The following is a 19,433-nucleotide window of genomic DNA, read 5'->3' as shown; positions in this document are numbered from 1 at the left end:
TCATTTATTTTTCCTTTTCTAATCCCATTTCCCATTACTTCATTTTCCAAAATGAAAATTTCACTATCTCCCGTCATTTAATTTTCTAAATTTCATTTTATTTCGCCTTATTTCATTTTACCTTTATTTCATTTTACTTTTCATATTTTAATTTCCATTTTTTAGTGTCCATTTTAATTTCCATTTTAGTGTCCATTTTTATTTCACTTTTGAAATTTCATTTTATTTCATTGTTTCAATTTGTTTCATTTCAATTTTTTTTTTTACATCAGCGTCCGTTTTTTCATATTTTTTTTTAATTTCAGCGTCCATTTTTTTCATTTTTAAAATTTATTTTTATTTCATTTTATTATTTCATTTAATTTTAATTCCCATTTTATTCCCATTTCATTTCTATTTCATTATTCCCATTTCATTCCATTCCATTCCATTCCATTCCATTCCATGTTCCACCGAGTCTCCCACCGCCACAAGCACAGGGTGCAGCACCAAGCACCCCTCCCACCCTGCATGAGCCCAGCAACAAACATTCTTTTTTTTTTTTTTACTCTTTATCCTCCTCAAAACCCCATTTTGACGACTCCGGCATCCTCCGCGGTTCCCCCCTTGGCAGGAGCCCAGCGATTGCCCACGTGGAAACAGCCGGAGGGGCCCCGCCGCGGAAGCGCTTCAATCTGCATTTATTGCCTCCTGCGCTTCCCGGTGCCTGCCCCGTGTTTTGGAAACACATCCTCACAGGCTGCCCAAAACACATCCTCACGGGCTGTGAACACCCTCCGCGGCCCCAGAGCCAGCCCCGCACGGTTCGTGTCTGTGGCTTGGCAGCATTGCCTTTTCCTCCCTCTGCCCCCCTGGCAGAGGGCAGAGCAGGCAGGCCACAGAGGCCTCAGAAATCACAGAATCACACAATCCAGCCTTTTTGTATTGTTTTTGCAGGAAAACCTGCTCCAATAAGGGTGAGTTGTGGCTTTCTGATGCACAGGAAGGCTGTGGGAGAGAGTTGTCGGGTCTGAATTTAGGTGCCCTCAAAGTAGATTAATCAGCACCACCTAGGAGTAGGCAGGACTCAGGCATCCCTTGGCCTGTACTAGCATCCAGGTGGGGATTCAGTAAAAATTTGGTGCTGGGGCCAAAAGACCTCAAAAGGTGTCAGCAGCACCTGCAGGCCACAGGACCACTTCATCCATCGGGCAGGTAACCTGGTTGTGAAAGGACATGAAGTTAGATAGCCATGAATCCCCCTTCCTGAACCCACGTTGGCTTCGCCCGATGACTGGATTGCCTTTCAAGTGATTTTCAATATCCCTCTGAGTAATCTTCTCTGTTGCTTTGCCAGGCACTGAAGTGAGATCCAGCAGCTTGTGCTAACTTCTCACAAGTCTCACACTCCCCTGAGCATACCCAGGACACAAGAGTCTCCCCAAAACACCATGATACCTGCCGATATCCTCAAGCGTGTGAAGCAGTAGAAGGGACAATTTCATGGAAAACATGATTTTGGCCTTGTCTCAGGTGGCCAGGCACATCCAGCATTAAGCAATGGTGGAATGGAGGAATCTGCAGGAGGCAGTGCTTACAAGAATTAGCCACATCACATTTATCATAGGAAGGCCAGCCCCTTTCAATGGAAAGTAGGAGTGTTTCATCTGGCCCTGACACTGCAATGAAACAGGAGCCTTTAATTGCACTTTCCCTTTCCTTCCAGCCTGCTCTTCGGGAAGATACTGCTTTTGTAACTGACCCATTAAAGGCGCAATAAATATTTAATAATTAGATAGGTGTGCTGCGTGTTGTGCCAGCCTAACTCACAGAGCGAGCACGCTTCTCTCTCCTAGGATAACACACCGGCAGCGCAATTACCCGGAGTCTTTTAAACACTTGGCACAGCATGTCTGGTTGAAAGATGAGATGAGACACTGAGAGAAAAAAAAAAAAAAAGGAGGAGGAGAAGGAAAGCAGGCTGGCACACACTCTGCTTCCCAGGATCAGCCCTGCTCTTCCAGGGAACTGGCAGAGCTTGTCCCGGGACTGGTGGGTCCTGCTCAGCCCCACCACCACCTGCCAGGCCCCCTCAGCACCCTGTATCCCAAGTGCACCTCCTGTGAGTGAAGTGTCCTGGGCTCAGTGACCACCCAGCTTTCCTAAGCATGTTATCGATGAAGTGGCACCTGCATCTGGGCCAAACGCAGCATGCAGGATCCCTGTCACGCCTGGATGCTTTGCAAAGTGACACAGAGAATTTCAAGCCGTAATTTCCCTTAACTGCTTTTTAAAAGCTCAATAACAGAAAGCAAATAATCCATGCATGCTGGAGACAGGCTTATGTAGTTTCACCTTGTGCTCTCTCTGGCTACTGCCATTCAGGTGTCCTAATGTCAAATCCAGTCTCCAGGGTAGACACTTACTTGCCTAATGCCTTTTGCGGGAAGCTGCATCTGAGAAGCAGTGGGTAGGTAATGGAGCTTCAGCTCTTAATTTCACTCCACATCCTATCCATATTACTAACTGGTGTACTTCGCAAACTTTGCTTCCAAGGACTTGACACCCTCCTCTTTTCACATGGCTGGTTTGCTTTGTCTCCCTTTCTCTCTCTTTAGCCTTTTCCCTGTGTTGCTTTTCACTTCATTCTTGACCTCTCCTGTAGCTTTTGTTTTCATCTTTTTTAACTCTTTTGTCTCTCTCCTTTCTGCAGGGAGAGATGCTGGCACCTCCCAGCTTTTCTTCTGCACAAGGTACAGAGCTATTGGAGGACTTGGGCCTTCAGCAGCGATGCACCCACCATGGATGATTTAGTACTGCTTGATGTGGTTTGCACGCTGAGGCTGTAGAGTTGTCCAGGGCCCTAACAGGAGGGTGTGATATTCCCGTATCACCCTGTCCTTCCAGTACCGCATGTTCCCCTGGAGCATCTCAATTCTGTACCCAGACACAAGTGTGCTGCACCTCCTGATGCAGTGGAAGCTGACTCGGGTTAAGAGGTGTTTGTGTGCGGGCACGCAGCTAAGCTTAAAAAACACAGAGCCTGTGATATCATGGAGGTTCAGGGACAGAAATGTAATCCTCACTGAAGGGAGACGTGCAGAAGCTCCAGTCCCCAAAAATTACACATGCAGTTGCATTTCTGTGTCTGAGCAGGTGGTGCTGGAGAGCCTGTGTTTACACTGCGGAAGCGCTCCAGCTGACAGGTTTCAAAGCAATTGCATTTTTGGATGTGCAAATTACGCAGCGTCAACCTGCAGAAGTCTCACACAACCAATTTTAGAGCGAGGAGCAGGGTGGGAGGATGGCCACCACATTCCCACATCCTGAAAAACCCTAGGCTCCCTGAAGGTGCCTGTAATAAAGCGTTTGAAAACCAGGGCAACCAAAATCACTAGCCAGATCAAAACAAGCTGAGGACTCGTCTTCGGCTGGGATGCCCTAAAGCAGACAGGAAGAAACACCACTACCGGCCTCATGAGACATGCACCTACTCACTTGCCTCTTCACGTGCTCAGAGGTGGCTGTGATTCATGCAATGAGGAGAAGGCTGGAGGAGGCACACAGCCAGACCCCCGGGATGGAGAGGCTCCCCTTCAACCTGCCTCATCCATCGTGTACCTCGAGCACGAGAAGGAAACAAAACTTTGGCTTTCCCCACCAAGTCTGGACCTTTGTGGCCCGAGCCATGGTTCTTCAGAGCTGTGGCAGCACCCGAAGGAGAGAGAAGCACTGGGTCTCTTTCCAGCCTCCCTGTGAAGCTGGGCTGCACCTCGACCTCTGCCTGAGGTTTTGGGGGGAGGCTTTCAAGTTGACCATGGTGCTTGTGCTGCGTGTGCAGGGAAAGGCAGGGGGCCTTGCCTTTGTTTTCTGCAGACACCAGAGAGCCCACCTCCAAGAATAGGGCCCCCCAAAATAAATAAATATATAGATAAATTAAAGCCTTCATCTGGGACCTAACCATCTACGTGCATCACATGACCTGCCTGCGTAGTTAATGTTTACTGACTTTGTGGCTAATTAAGAGGAGCCAAACAATCCGGGTTTATAGCAGCACAATTCTTCTCCCGGCAACACCTCAATGACTTCTGAGGGCTTTCTGAGAAATGTGACATTTATTAACAGGCCCTGGGCATCCCAACCTGACGCAAGATGCTTCTGGCTGAGGGCGAGAGGGCTGGGCACTGACACTGGGGTTTAGGTGACCTTCTCCAAGGTCTTGTGTCCTGGGATGGTGTCAGGGTTCCTGCAGGGCTTCACCTGAGTGATGCCTTGGACTGGTGAGCAGCTTTTCTGAGACCTAAGAAGAGACCTAGGGAAAGGTTCTGCACCCAGAGGTTGTCGGGCACTGGGACAGGCTGCCCAGGGCAGTGGTCACAGCACCGAGCTGCCAGAGCTCAAGAAGTGTTTGGACAGTGCAAAAAAAAAAGAGAGAAGAAAAAGCTGCAGAAAGGAAATAATGAGAGCTGGTGATGCAACACAGAGAAAGGAAATTCTGAGTTTGAAAAACCATGCTCTAATTTCGACATTTGCGAGAGATGCTGCAACAACAGAGGAGAGGCAGCACCCAGACACCGCGCTGGTCTAGACAGGCAAATTAGTTCTGGAGTCCTTCAAGCTCTTAACGAAGTTAAGGGCTCTCCTGACTCACTGCTCCTTTCAGTGCTGGAGTAAAGGCCCAGTCGCCATCAGCATTCTCAGACAGCAAGCATGCTTATTGTGTGGCAGGGTGGGTTATTTCTGGAAAAGGGAAGGAACGGCATGGGACCGTGAGGAACTCCTCACTGGAGAGCCTGGCCCCCTTCTCTGGTTGCTCCCCAGCTTTGGTCCCCATCTCCCAGCAAAACCCATTTCCAGCATCACAGGACCACGTGCTGGTCTCTGCCAGAGTGGCTGCTGAGTGGTGCAGGGGCAGTGGTTGGGATGTTGATTTTGGGGCACATTTCGGCAAATCATCAGTGCTTGCATGCCTTTGCAGATTCACTTCGCTTGTTGCTGTTGTGTTTTGTGATCCCTGGACCCGGAGGCTTGCTCCTGTTAACAGTGAGGCCGGTGGGCAGCTGGCAGAGGGGTTCTGGGGAAATTTGGCAAAGGAGCCAAAATGGAGAAATCAAGGTGCTGAAGGCACCCGGCTCTGGGCTGTCACCCCTGGCATCACCACAAAGCTGGTGGCTCCAGCAAGACCTCTGGCCTTCATCCACACTTTCTGGCCACCAGTATGAACGGGGCAGGAGGCAAAGGCTGCTGAGAAAATGAAGGGGAAAGCAGGTGTGTTATAGCTGGTGTGTTAGTATTGCCTGCTTAGTCTCTCTACGCCCTGTTACCACTCAGTGACGGGGAAAACGACTGGCAAAAATGTTAGAGGCGCACGCTGAGAGCCCCCTCTTATGTAGCAATGAGTTTGCCTGTTGGCCTGGCCCTGGACATGCCAGCCTCTTGCAGCTGATGGGGCTGCTTTACTTGGGAGAGCTGGCGACATTTCACATTCCTACAGTCTGTAGGGGGGGCAGAGATTTTTTGTTTTGATGTTTGAGACCTGATTTTGTCCAACGTCATAAGTAAAGATGACTCAGCCGCTGTTTTCCTCCACTTAACCACTGCCAAACTGACTTTGGGGTTGCAGGCCACCGCATCTCCTAGTCTCCTCCTGGAGTAAATGGCATAAATGGGCTTCCCACAGCCGCCAGCAATAAGCCAGCACTTGTCAGCACTCTGGTGAGCACCGTGCCTGGTGACCTCCGCAGCCCTGCAGGCTCAGTGGGGATGTGTTGGAGGCAGGGGGTGTGTATGGATGGGATGTTCTGCCCCAGGTCTACCCCCTTTAAATTTCACCAAATTTAAAAGCCCTTTTTACATCCTTTGCTCTTTAAGCACAAACACAGCTTGCAGTTGAACCCAGAGGGACGTTTCCTCTCTGGGTGTCCCTGCCTGAGCAGGTGTTGGAGCAGGCGATCTCCAGAGGTGCCTTCCAGCCGTTCTGTGGTCCTGTGATCTGTGATTTATTCTTCATCAACATCAGTTGTCTTTGTTAGAGAAGTCCTGCACACGGTGAGCTGTGCAGGACTCCATCCCGGGCCCGCGTGCTGCGCAGGGCACAGGACAAAGCAGGGGACGTGCAAACAAAGTGCATTACGAGGAAAGATCAGCGAGGCTACCGAGGATTTTGCTCATTGAAGCTATTCTCTGTCAGCAGACTGGAGAGATAGTCAAGGTACACGATTTTATCAGGTGACTCAAAGCCAGTGTTTGTTCCTTCCGAGCACCCTTGCATCATTCTGACTCAGCAAAACAAGCCCAGTGTTATGTTTTCTTCCTCTTTAGCCAATTTCCTGAGGACTTTTTCTCTTTAATGAGAAGCCATGGTACAAAGCTCCATGCACACGCTCTGGAAACCTTATCCAGGAGCAACACCATGCAGCAAAGTCCAGTTTTCTCAGCAGTCACGGCCTCAGACAACATTTTTCCTCTGCAGTGAGGTGTCTCCTTTTCCTCTAAAGCCGCCTCGATCACAGTCTGTGAGTTATTTGCTTCCTCCCCTGCTGGGTCAATATTAAATTATTCAGGGCTTTCTGTCCCATGCTCCACCCAGCGAGGAGGTCACGGCCAGTGAATGTGGCATGGTGAGATACACCAGGAGCCTGCAGCCCCCACTGGAGAGCACAGGCCTGTCGGGAGATAAGGCTGCCTTTTTCTTTCCCACATCCTCGTTTTGGTTGCTTCAAAACCACCGAAGACTCCTTTGCTTGCAGCCCAGGAAGCCAGCCTCGTGTACCTGGGCATTAACAAAATGCTTTTCTTTCCCTCTGCCTGTCTGAGGTTTAGGTGTCTCCGAGGCAAAATCCAGAACGCATAATGCACAGGGTTAGGCTCATTTCCCCCTTTGAGTCCTCACCGAGTACAGGGGTCAGCCTCTTTGCAGAAAATAATCCCTTTTGTATCCCCAAATCCTGCTTATTTTTTATTTTTGCCTTTTTTTTTTGTTGTTATTTTTATTTTTATTTTTTTTTTTGCTTTAAACTTATTTTTGCTTTTTGTTTCCCCAGATCCTGCTCGAGTGTGGGCGAGCAGGATGGGGACCCCGAGGAGGACTCTTGAAGCACAGCCACCCCAAAACGGGGAAGTTAACGAGTGAAAGGAGATGAAGAACAGAGGAGCTGCTGACTGACTCAGGGAAGGGCAGTGTTTTTGCTTGGTGTTGGCTCTTCGACGTGTTCTCCAGCGGGGATTTTCCATTCCACTAGGGATGTTAAAAAAGGGATAGGGAGCAGGTGAGCTTGCTAGAAAGCTGTTTCTGGCTCTTCCATCTCTGGGAGCTCCTGGAAAGGTGCTGGAAAACAGGGAGAGGTTTCAAAAGGAAGCTGTAGGAGCGGTGTGAGGCTGGTGGCAGCGCTGTACCCAAGGCCTGGGCACTGAAATGGCCAGGCTGGGCTAGCAAAGAGGCCCAGAGATCTCGCTGCCTTGATGCCAGCAGTGGCCAGGAGTGCCTGCAGACAGGGACAGGGGACTCCACTTGGGTCCCCAAGTTACAGCCCCGATGATGAATGTTTCTCACCTGCCTCCTGTTGTCCATATTCTCCTCTATTTCTTGCTGTTTCACTACCAAGAAAGTAGTTTAAAGAAAAGGCCAGCCCCTTCCTCTTTTGTACAAGGTTTGTTTTCTTCTAACTCTAAAGCAACTTGATGGTGCAAGACAGGGCACCGTCACCCACAGCCGCATCACCACTATATTTTCCTGCAGTTATCTGAATATTTCTGGCCGGTGCAGTAATACCACTTCATCCCTCAGCGGCAAATTCCTTTGTAAGCCTGGGTCACCTTACCCTGCTTGTACGAGCACAAGACAACAAGGCAGTGCCTTTGCATGAGGAAAAACAAGTTCTGAGCCTCTTGTTTTAGAGCTGAATGGGTTTTTGGAGAAGTGTGTGTGCTCCTTCTGTGCGCGCTCCCGAGCAAAGCCCTTCTCCGGCAGAGGGGATGAGTTTCTGGGGAAAAACCATTCTCAAAACCATTTCCTCCTGAGGATAAGTGGCTCGGCTGGGGGACAGAGGCTGTTCCAAGGAGGCGCCGGGTTATTTCTCAGGCACCTTGGCTCCAAGGAGGAGCCCCGCCGGGCGGCACGCGGAGCTGCTCCGCAGCCCGCAGATTTCCTCGTGCCCTGACATGCTACTGCTGCTCGCAGGGAGTGCCGGCAAGCTTTTTCCCCTTGCAGGAGGGGCAAAAGCCCTTCAGAAATGCGGCCGGCCCTGCGCAGATGCAGCCCGGATGCACCGGCAGGGCATTCCTGCGTGGGGCTGGGGCCTCTCCTCAAACAGCAGCTTTTTGGGAGAGCGCCTTGCAGCACCCTGTCCCCGCAGCACTGCCGGCCAGGAGCTCCCTTGTCCTCGAGGCAAGGCTCTGCAGGATGGGGACGGGACCTCAGCAGGCGGTGCTGAGCTGGGAGGCACTGCCCTGAAGCACAGGAGCAGGGCTGACAGCGAGCTGGGCAGACTGGAAAAGCCATCTGAAAAACAAAAGGGATCGGGCTGAAAAGGGGCAAGTGTGAACACCTTGTGCAAACCATCTGTTCATGCCCTGGCAGCATAGCTGGGGAGCCCCAGTCCCTCCTTGCAAGCAGAAAAAAAAGGGAAAAGCACCTCCATAGGGTGTGAAAAAGCCATCACCTCTCCTGTCCCAGGTGCCTGGGGGGTGCTCAGCCACAGTGGTGTGCCCTGAGCCTGCCAGCCGGACACCATCACCCCCTCTGTGCAAAATAATCAGGCGGGCAGTGGAAGAGTGGTTTTGGCTCCCTTTAAAGGCTTTTTTGACTTTTTATTTATTTATTTTTATTTCTTTCCACCCCTGTTCCATTAGGGGTCTTCTTTGGCAGCAGATGCACATTTGCCATCCTTCCCCATAGGGTTGTGCCAGTCCCATGAGCAGTGCTGCTGGAGGGAACCCAAGATCCTGCCCCTTTCCTCGTGGCTCCACAAAGATCCAGCAGCCGAGAGCCTGCCCTGGCTCACAAAAGGGGCACAGCGAGCTTGGGAGCCAGCCCCCTACAGCCCGAGAGACCAGTTGGTGCTGTGAAGCCCCAGCACAGGCTGGATGTCCCCGTCTCCACACCACATCAGGGCAGATCACTCAGTGCTAGGGCATCCCCGGGCAGGCTGTCCACATCCCTCCCCTTCGCCCCTTCTCCTCTTTCTGTGAATACCCTGCAAGGATCCAGAGAGCAGCAGCAGCTTCTTCAAAGCAGAGGCCTGCCCTCACGCCTGGGGCACATTCGTTTTATTTCATTTATTTATTTTATTTTTTTTTTTCTCAGGAAGCACCGACTTGTCATTCCCAACTTTAATTTCACGTCATTTCCCCCCTTAATACGATCATCCTCCCTTTATGTAATTTGTTCCCGCAGCTGCTCGCAGCACCTCCCTGCTCATTACCAGCAGGATTAATTAATGAGCTGTCTATCCCTAACCCCAGATCGTTACCCCAGCTATTTAATAAAATCCAACCGGACTCCTGAGGTGAGCTGCTGGGGTGGCAAGGCCGTGTTCCTGCCCGTGCTTTCATCCAGCCCCCAAAAAAGCGATCTCAAGTCCGGAGCTGAGCCCCTGGGCTCCCCCATGGGAAAACACTCCCTGTCTGAAGGTATTTAGGCTCCCCTCGGGGCTCTGCAGGGAGGCCTGCCCTGAGTAATGACGATAATCGTGCTTAAATCTCACCTGCTTTCATCAGCAGGGCTTTGGTGGAGAAAAAAAGGGTCGTTTTTCCCATGAAAGGGGAAGATGAAGTGACAGCCCAGTGCTCGCAGGGAAGAACCGGGTGTCCTCTCCACCAGGCCTCACGTGCAGGGCGAGGGGGTCACCCCGGTCCGTCCCCAGCCTATCCTGCACCCCAGATCCACATCCATCACCCTGTGAGGAGCAGCATCTTTTGTAGAGAGGTACAAGTGTCAGCAGCTCCCTCCAGCTTTTCAGCCTGTTTGACTTTCAGGGCAGGGCGAGAGCCCTGCTCCCACTGCTCCTCCTTTTACCTAGGGCTGTGATCTCTGCTTCTACGGCTTGAGAGCCCACGCGCGAGGGCAGCCCACTGCTGTTCCCACTCGGGATTATCAGCAGTATTTGGGGGATTAATGTTGTTTGTAGATTTGTCTCTTTCCTATCAGATGCACATCAGATTTTAGGGCCTCATTCACAGCGCTCTCCGTAACCTCATGTCTCCATCTGGGCTGGCGGGTTACGGGAAGGCTTTGAAACTCTGCTTTGGGCACTCCAAAATCTCCTCTTACTACACCCATCTATCAAAGCATGGAAAGGCTTACTAATTTACCTGAAAAAAAAAAACACAGAACCCACACCCTTAATCTTTTCACTGCGATGTCGTATAATTGTGTGGAGGTGTGGTGTGGGAGCCACAGTTTCCTTTCTGTTTTTGCACACTTTCTACCTCAATCGCCTCTCAGTCTCCGTGGCTTTAAAAATTCCACTGCCAGTGCAGAACGATGTGAGCTGAATCTCCATCTGGAGTCAGCAGTGAGTGGAGCAGGTTTTATAGCATCTGTTGGTGCCAAGGATACGCTCAGCCCCTACGGGTTTCGGAATGCACTCTAACAGCAGAGGGGATCTGAAAAATCACCTGCTAACTGCATTTTAATCTCAGGATCTGGGATAATCCAGCACACGTATCTAAGATTACTGGCAATTATTTCATCTTTTCCCCTGAGCGGAGCTCTGTTTCCACAGTGCTCGTGATCTTCCAGCAGGTTCAAAAGGGTAGCTACACATTTTTGTTGCTAGGTGCTATGAAAATAAAAAAGCGATGTTGCTTCTATATGGGTACTAAACAGGGTGCAACTTTATTTACAGTGTAAAGTGCATCACACAGAAGTCGTTTAACACACACAAGCAGTGACATAAATGACAATACAGCACAGAACCGGGAAGGGAAAACGTTCCAGCGAGTATCAAAGCATCATCAACAGCACTAATATAACAGCCTATAGTTTCAGCTACTCTGTCCTACCACCACATCAGCTTATGAAACGTATTGACTGAGTATATCCCCAAACTCCATGTACTAGTCACTAGTGTGAAGCTGCAGTGCTAAAAGCCAACCCTCGGCCCCCAAAGTCTCCAGCGATGTCCTGCCAGCTCCGAGCACCTTCCTAACCACAGCTGTCTTGCTCTGGAGATCACCAGGGCAGTGAGGGCACGTACCAGAGAAGCACACTGAAAACGGGACCACCGACTTTTTAAAAACATGAGAGTGACATAAATAAAGATCTGCTTTTCTGGCCGAGGCACTCTTTCCCTTGACGTATCCCATGTTGCTCACTGCGGCGCCCGTTCATCCACTGTTCACAGCAGCAAGAAGGTCAAGGAAAGTAAGTGCCGACACGTGGTGGCGACTATGTGATGAAGCGTGGGTATCATTTATTAAACACCACCTTGAACCAGAGTTGTAAACGCTGATGGCTGTCGAGCTGGGAGCCAGAAGAATGTGGCTACGTGTTATCCATGAGAAAAAAGAAGCTTGCAGGAGCTGGAACGACTCTTCAGCTGGCTGCAGCTCCCACCGGGAAGGAACCTGCAGAAAAATTTGGCTCGTCCCCTTAACAACTCCTTTTCCTTACCTATTTGCTTTTCTTCCAGCTGGCTGAAAGCTGTTCCTGGCTCACAGCTTGACTTGTTTCCTCTGGGGTTTTCACGTTCACTTGTTTCGGTCTTGGTCTTGTTTGGTCGTAACAGCCATCAGTTATGTGTCAGTATTTTCTAGTGGCCTACTCCCGTAACTATTAGCTCATTTTTGTGTCATATCACATTTCTCTCATGCATTCATAAAAGGAAGGTAAATTCATAAAGGGGGAAAGGGTGGGGCAGGGTGTGCACACTCATAATCCAGAGGGTAACTAAGCAGTAATGCTGCAGAGAACAAAATTTATTTTCTTTTATATTCTTACTCCTTCTTTTGTGGTGTTGGCTGCCAGTCATGCTTTGTTATTATTACTGGGGAAAAACTGAGCTTCTGACAAATGGTTCTCAGGTTCTCACTCTAACACCTTCCTTCACAGGTCAGACTTGCAGCTATCTGATGACAATCAGCAAACATTTGACCTCAACACATGTGTGTGATTTCCACCTTACAATTTCACCACACCGCTTAACCGTGGGTAAGCCTGGGCACCTCGGTTCATTAGAGCACGACTTAATGACGGCGCTCAAGTACGCGCTGCTCTCACATGCAATGGGATCGGCAGTGTGCAAAAGAGAAATCTGACAGCATGTGAGCTCTCAGTATTTCTTTTCCCTAGCCGGGCATTCCTGCCCATGTGTGTGTGTTCAAGAGAGGCCTTTTCCAGTTCTCTGAGGGTTCTGCATGACGCAAGTACCACCCTTCTGTAAGCACATTGCAAAGTTTCGCCTGTAAACACTACTGTGCCTTCTCTCCCTCCTCCAGGGCTAGCCAAACTTCAGGCAGCTGCTAGACATGTGCTGCGTAGTTTACTCAGGAAAGGGGTGCTGGCTGCAGGCAGGGGGTGGTGAGTCCCCTTCCAAGTGGGACGCAGCGGTTTCGGCGGTCTGACTGCTGCCCACTGCTGCACCCTGGATTATCCAGCCCTAGAGTGAAACCTGAGCTGCCCGTAAATCAAAAAGCCTCTGAGGCTGTTGTTGCCTAGACATTGCCTGCCTTTCTCCAGATGAAATGATGTTCTCTCATCTCTTTTACACTTTTGACTGTTTTACTGACAAGTCTCAGGTAAAATCCACGTCAACGCCTTCCATTAAGTCACTTTCCAAGGACGTTAGCGTCACATAACGAACATTACAGCATGTTCTTATGCCTACCAGAAACTCTGGTTACAATATGGGCTTTATCAGATGTACCTCTAATTTACATCAGCGTTGAGTTCAGAAACAGGCCCGACGCGACGTTTAGCTGCCTGGTTAGCCTTACGTAACTACTCCTTACTATTGGATTGCTGGACTTCAATGTGCCGTGGCAGGTGATAAGCAGATGATTGCCACATTATTCTGTTTAATCATGGTTGGCAGTATAGTACGTTTTAATTAGCTTACTGTGTGTAAGAAATGGGAGGGACCATTCGCCATACACAACTCCTTCCTCAGCGGACAGGAGGAATCTTTGCCTTGGTATGTGCATGTGTGTATGGTGTGTGTGTAGCAGCATATATTTGATAATACTTTTGTAAATGGAAAATACAGAGGATTTCTTTTAAAATGGAGTGTATAGAAAAAATATATCACAAAAAAAAAAATACAAAACAAGGGAGCTGGGGGGAAGGGAAGCGATGGATGTGATTTACACTGCATTAGATTCCAAGCCCTGGTACCTAGGTTGAAGAAAGGTTTCTGAGTGTAAAACTGCTGCTCTGCTGTTAAAAGGGATAGAATCCAGCCTTCCGTTTCCTGTGTCAAAACAAAACAAACAAAATAATATCAGTGCTGCGGTGAGCATGCAGAGGAAGATCAACAGCGAGGCATGTGGTGAAGGTGTCTGAAACTGCACCAGGGATTAGAGGGCTGTAGCTCAAGGCACTACATAGAGAGGGAAAGGGAGGGAGATGATGTCTAATGTAAACCGTGACTCATCATGGACTGGTTTGGAGCTCGTCTACTCCTGGATGCTGATAAAAGCTTTTGGCCCTTTCAACTTCCCCTTGTAAATCACACCTAGTTAACCAGCAACAGTGAATCTTTGCTATCGTGGCACTTACTCCTGTTCTGCCTGTATAGTTTCTGAGTCCTCAGCACAGTATCCTACGCTGTAAAGAGCCACAGGGAGCGAGGCCAATGTTTAACAAAACACAGAACAGATCCGACTGCCTGTTTCTGCCATCTTCCCTCATCCCCTCCGGTTCTGTGTGGGAAGTCTCCTCTCAAACAACCCTTGAAGGGGTGAGCTATTGGACCACAAGCCTACAGGGCCAATGGTCCACCTTCTCTTGGGTTTCACAATGCTGCTGGTAGCTGTGGACCTGCACAAAAAAAAAAAAAAACAACAACCAACCACACCACAAAAAAACAATCAGACAACAACAACAACAAAAAACAAATCAAAACCAACCAAACAACACACACACAAAATAATAACAAGAGAAGTCCAGTTTGGTAACAGCCTGAAACTCTCAGAGAGTTATTCTCAGTGTTAAACTCTAGAATTTTTGGCAGATAAATCCAGTGAATTTGGGCTCACCTGCCTCTTATACTAAATGGAAATATTATCAGACTTTGTATCTGTAACTTTCAGCCTAAAGCCAAATACTGCTTGTTGGCAGTAAATTTAAGCTGCTTCGCTTATATATATATATATATATATAAGCACAAAGGAAAGCTATTCATTTTGGACAACACAATTGCTGAAGCAGGTACCTCATCCAGAGCCTTAAGATGAATGGCAGATCAGTGAGACAGGCAGGCATGGCTGGAGAGGAGTTGAGGTACAGATATTTTTGCCAGTATGTGTTTCATGGCCCTCAATAATCTTCCATGTGGGGAGCAGAGACCTCGTGCTGCATGTTGTGTTATTATATCTGATTCCTGACCACAACAACACCCTTACAATTCCTCCTGCCTTCTGTCTCCAGGGCTGTAAATGGCTCTTAATGGCAGTGTGGAACAAAGCAGCTTCCCAAAGGTAAGCTGGGTCCTGCTCAGACTCCCCTGGAAGCCAAGTGCCCAAACTTCACAAATCATCTTTAAAAAACAAAGCTGCAATTAAGACTTTTAAATGCTGCCCTGCATTGTGATGGCAACTCCTGGTTTGAAGACCTCCACTGCTGGCCCTGTTAGACATGAATCAGCAAACCAAAGCACAAGCACGGGTAAAATTCTGCAAAAGGCAGCATACATGAACAAGATCTACGCCCAGTCCTTGTGGCTCCTGGCACAGGGATGGCACTGCCAGGCAGTCTGAGCTGGGACTTGACTCAGAGGCACTGCGTTTTGCTCCACACAATGATACCACCCAACACTGAGTGTAAGAAGAATTATCATTTGTAAGGCCGGTTGCATGACCCTAGGCTTCAAGCTGAGGCATACAGAGTTCAGACTGAATGCTTGCAGAGAGCAGGCAACCCGACTTTCCTGAAGAACATCCTGTATTACATCACAGCAAACACCTCCATTTACAGCATTACAATAAGGCTAAACCTTGCAGGTTTGCCTGCTTGCTCACACATAAATGCACCATTGCCTGTGATTTCTGTATGTTTGGCAACCACTTGGCAGAGCAGTCTCTAAGGTCTTTCCAGACTGCCCATAAACAGCAAGTTGTCCAGTTACCACCGATTTACAGGATCTAGAGATGCTCTGCTGCAAAATTAATTGCAGTTCTTGAAAATTACTGCTCAGTAAGAGCCAAACAGCATAGCCATGGGAGAGCGCTCAGCAACACTTACCTCGAGCAATCATGTCCAGTCCATGATGAGGGGCAATAACATCGATTTGGCCGTATGCACTTCCCACCGTTTAAACAAGGCGACTGGCAAACAGCTGCGTACAAATGCACACACAGACTGTGTTAATGAGAACACCAACTCCAAGCTGTTAAAGAACGGCACGCTGGAAATCCAGCCTGCATTGTTTTGTTACAAACAGACTGCTCTCAAAGCTACAGCAGTAAATGTCAGCTTTGGGTTTCTTGTAAAAGATGGTTTGCTCTGGGAAGGGCAGTGTTAGAGGCTCATTTCTGCTGAATGTGATTCAAACCTCTCTGCTGCTTCTGCGGTCTGTTGCACTGTATGAGCTGCATGGAAGAGCCAGTACACGTTTTTATCTTGCCTTTAAAAATTCTGTTCTTTTTGCCCCAGATTGAGGCAGAAAAGGAATGCAAGTGGGAGCAGGAGGAGGGATTAGAAGAGAAAAGTCATAAAATCAACAGTAAAATAGGCCTCATTTCTAGGAAGAAAATGTAGATGTTTATTTGACAGGAATGTGATGGCTGAGCAGCAGCCAGGAGAAGCAGAAACCAGATGTGGTAAAAAGTCCAGAAAGAGGTAGAACAAACAGGGAGCTAAAGGTCAAAAAGCCATTTACACATCAACAGCAGGCAAGGAGTAAGAGTTCATTCACACAGTGACACCTCTATGGAGACAGGGAAAGTAAGCAGAGTGTGACAGCAAGTTCCTGACAGGCACTGGATATCCCTAAGACGTGTGACTAGGTGGTACGGGGCATTTGAACCGGAGAGCAAGCGCTAGCCTTCCTCATATGACGGTGCTGGGTCAGCTGGGAAACTGCTGCATCTGCTCCTGTGTGACAGCCAAACCCAAGGTATCAGGAAGCCACACAGAGAAAGTGAAAGCTTCGAGTCTTCCTATCAGTTTTGAGACGAGGAGATAAAAGCACCACACAATTTACACAACAGATTCAGAGACTCTCTTAATGAGCTCCTTCCTACACAAACATTTCTAACACCAGGTTGCTGAAAAGCATGAAGTATTTTAAGCAGATAACACCATATTAAGAGGATAGACTTAAAGACACCAGGGAAGACAAACTTTGGGTGTTACTTCTGCCAGTAATATGCATCACTAGAAACACTGATTAGAATAGAATTACAGGAAATGGAAATGAGTAATCCCAGGAATGTGTAAAGGAGATGGAAATACTCTACTCGTTTCCTCTGGGCCAAAACACAAGCAAACAATGGCAGGAGGTTATAAAGAGGGACCATCCCTGTGCAATTAAGTGTGCCGGGTTTCTCATATTGAAAATGACTTCAGATTCTGGAATGAAGAATATGAATGAAACATCTTCACCTCTCACCTCATGTATCTAATTATTCCCGTGAGACCAGCAGGTAATCCAAGTATTTCCCATTTCACTTTGCTCTGTTATGGTACAGTGTCACAACCAGGAAGTGAAACGAGAGTTGGTGTAGTAACTTCATAAACGGTGCTTGTGTACTTTGTTGAATGGATTTTGGCACAGATAGAGTTGTCCACTAGATTTTTTTCTTGAGCTACTGAAAAGCAAGCCATCCTGAACAGATTTGAATTGCTGGCCCAGAACTAAAAAAGCCATCTGTTCTCCTCAAGTACTTATGTTGTTACAGCTGCAAACTTTCTGAAATACTTGAGGAAATACAGCATTACGTGCTAGGCTAGTGTCCCTTCAAAAAACAGCAGTTCTGAGTTAAATTGGTTACTCTGAAATTCTGAACATGAACATTCATTAACAATAGCATGCATTCTTCCTGGAGTTCACCCAATTAACCACTCGAAAGACCTACAGGAAAGCAGCGCCCAGCTTTCATGTCAAGGCCCTGTTAGCCTCAGTTAAGGTGCACCTGAACAACAAAAATACAGTGAGCAAACTCTATAATAATAATAATAATAATAAAGTAGTTAACATCTACTAGTGATTGAGATTCAGTAATGATTGAAAGACATTTCAGTGATCACTCTGTCACTATGAGTTTTGTTGGCTACTTCCATAGGGATAAGCCTTTAGGAAGCTGCCTTTTATTCAGAGTTGTTGTGGAGGCAAGTATGCCAAACCTTGGTTCAAAATGTTACCCCTCATTGCAAATCAGCTTCACCTGCCCCCACACCATACAGCTATGTGTTGAGAAGCCTCAGCAAAACTTGCAACTTGCTTCTGAGTCCAGTGGTGAAATCTGTACAATGATGAGTGAGTACATAAAACAATGTACAGGCTCTTTTTGAGAAGCTCATATACTATCTTCTCTCCACTGTACTGCTTTTTGCAGACAGCCCTCTTCTGAATGCTGTTTGTCCTTTCTGGGACTAAGTTTCTCTGAGGATTGTTAAGACGCATCATGGACTACTCTGAAAATAGTTTGCAGCTGAGGACAGCAACGCTCAGGGAATATTATTGTAGGGCTGGGTTTTCCTGAGAGAAGCCTGGTAGTTGCTACAGAATCCTTAGTAAACTGTGCTAAACATTGACAGAGGAGTCACAAAAAGTGTGGAGAAAAATGTAGGTAAGAGGCGTTTTACCCGTATGGCATCGTGCTCCAGTCCATCCAGCAGGGCAGTCACACTGGTAAGGAGCCACACAGCGACCTCCGTTGAGACATGGCAGAATGCATATTGCTGAGGAGAAGGGAAGAGAACCAGTAAGAATAATAACCTCTGGCAAGTGAAGAGGAGGGTGTGTAAGAAAAGAACCTAAGGTCCCACAGTGTAACATCCAAAACAAGGGAACTACACGCTGCTCATAGGAAAGCCCTGGTCTGGGCCAGGGAAAACATGCTGGGACAGGTGACACCACAAGCCTCCCAGTCTCCAGCAGTACAAGGCATTTTGGGTGCAACGGGCTGACTGTGGCTGCAAGCTTTGGGGAACAAAAGCACCAGAGAACTGCTGCGTTACACCAAGTAGTTGATGGCCCATGACCAACCAACCCATGCTGTGCCAATGAGATCTACAAAATGTTGCAATATGCAAACTGCTTGTGATTTATCTACTTTTGTACATAAAGGTTTATGTACATAAAGGATTTAAGTACCTTTCAGTACTTGAAGGGGACTTAGAAAAAAGATGGGAAGCAACTCTTTGCTCAATCAGGTAATGACAGGACGAGGGAAAATGGTTTTAAACTAAAAGAGGGGAGATTTAGATGAGAGGTTAGGAGGAAATTCTACCCTCATAGGGTGGTGAGGCCCTGGCACAGGCTGCCCAGAGAAGCTGTGGATGCCCTATCCCTGGAGGTGCTCAAGGCCAGGCTGGATGGGGCTTTGGGCAACCTGATCTAGTGGGTGGCATCCCTGCCTATGTTAAGGGGGTTGGAACTGGGTGATTTTTGAGGTCCCTTCCAACCCAAGCCATTCTGTGATTTCTGTGATTTAAGGACCTTCATAAAATTACCATCTCTACTACCCTAACTGAATGGAGTACCTGTGTGAACATGCTCTCACAGGAGCAAGAGTTGAGCTGGGCCTCAAATTTGGACCCATGTGAGGCACTTGCAGGGGAGTTTTATTCTGGGAGGATGAATGGGGGCTGCAGAGGACTGATGGACACAGTTTATTCTTCTTCTGCTGCATAGCAGAGATCAAGCTGAGCAGGCACAGTCAGCTTGGGTAAGAAAGGAATAATGAAATTATGGGAGTTCACAGGACTAATCTATATCACCAAGATTTACTCTTGTCTGTATCACTAAATGAGTAGTGCTCTGCACATTTTTTCAAGGTAGTCAGGCCCTTCTCAGGAAGATGTACCTCTCTTATTATCTGTGAAATGTACCGTGAGGTAGGAAGCGAATGAATTCTTTCCAAATCCTGTGGCCTCACCTGGGGCCTGGCCCTGACAGATCAGTGCTCAGTGCTAGCACTCAAAAAGCCCTCTGACTTCCAGAACAGGCCATCAGCACCAAAGACTAAACCTAACTTTTCTGTTCACCGCTGTACCTTGCTTGACAAGCAATAACGCAGAATCAAGGTGGCATTAACCAATTGTGGGAAGCCTCTCCTCCTCGCTACCTCTG

At 48.1% G+C, this 19,433-nt stretch overlaps 1 protein-coding gene across 2 annotated transcripts in view; it reads right to left on the bottom strand.

Moving 5' to 3' along the window:
* Positions 1 to 10,786: 10,786 nt before the first annotated feature.
* Positions 10,787 to 19,433, bottom strand: part of SVEP1 (sushi, von Willebrand factor type A, EGF and pentraxin domain containing 1) — a 124,122-nt gene continuing 115,475 nt past the window's right edge. For both annotated transcript variants that reach the window (XM_084503922.1, XM_084503923.1), the window contains 3 exons: positions 17,945 to 18,040; positions 15,380 to 15,473; positions 10,787 to 13,388 (listed from right to left, as the gene is read on the bottom strand). In XM_084503922.1, the coding sequence (XP_084360048.1) occupies positions 13,358 to 13,388; positions 15,380 to 15,473; positions 17,945 to 18,040 (221 nt within the window). In that variant the 3' untranslated portion in view covers positions 10,787 to 13,357. The remainder of the gene's footprint in view (positions 13,389 to 15,379; positions 15,474 to 17,944; positions 18,041 to 19,433) is intronic.

This window comes from Aythya ferina, assembly GCF_964211825.1.
Source record: "Aythya ferina genome assembly, chromosome: Z".
Classification (NCBI taxonomy): domain Eukaryota; kingdom Metazoa; phylum Chordata; class Aves; order Anseriformes; family Anatidae; genus Aythya; species Aythya ferina.
Note: the sequence above shows the minus strand (reverse complement) of the source record. Positions and strands in the feature narration are given on the sequence as shown.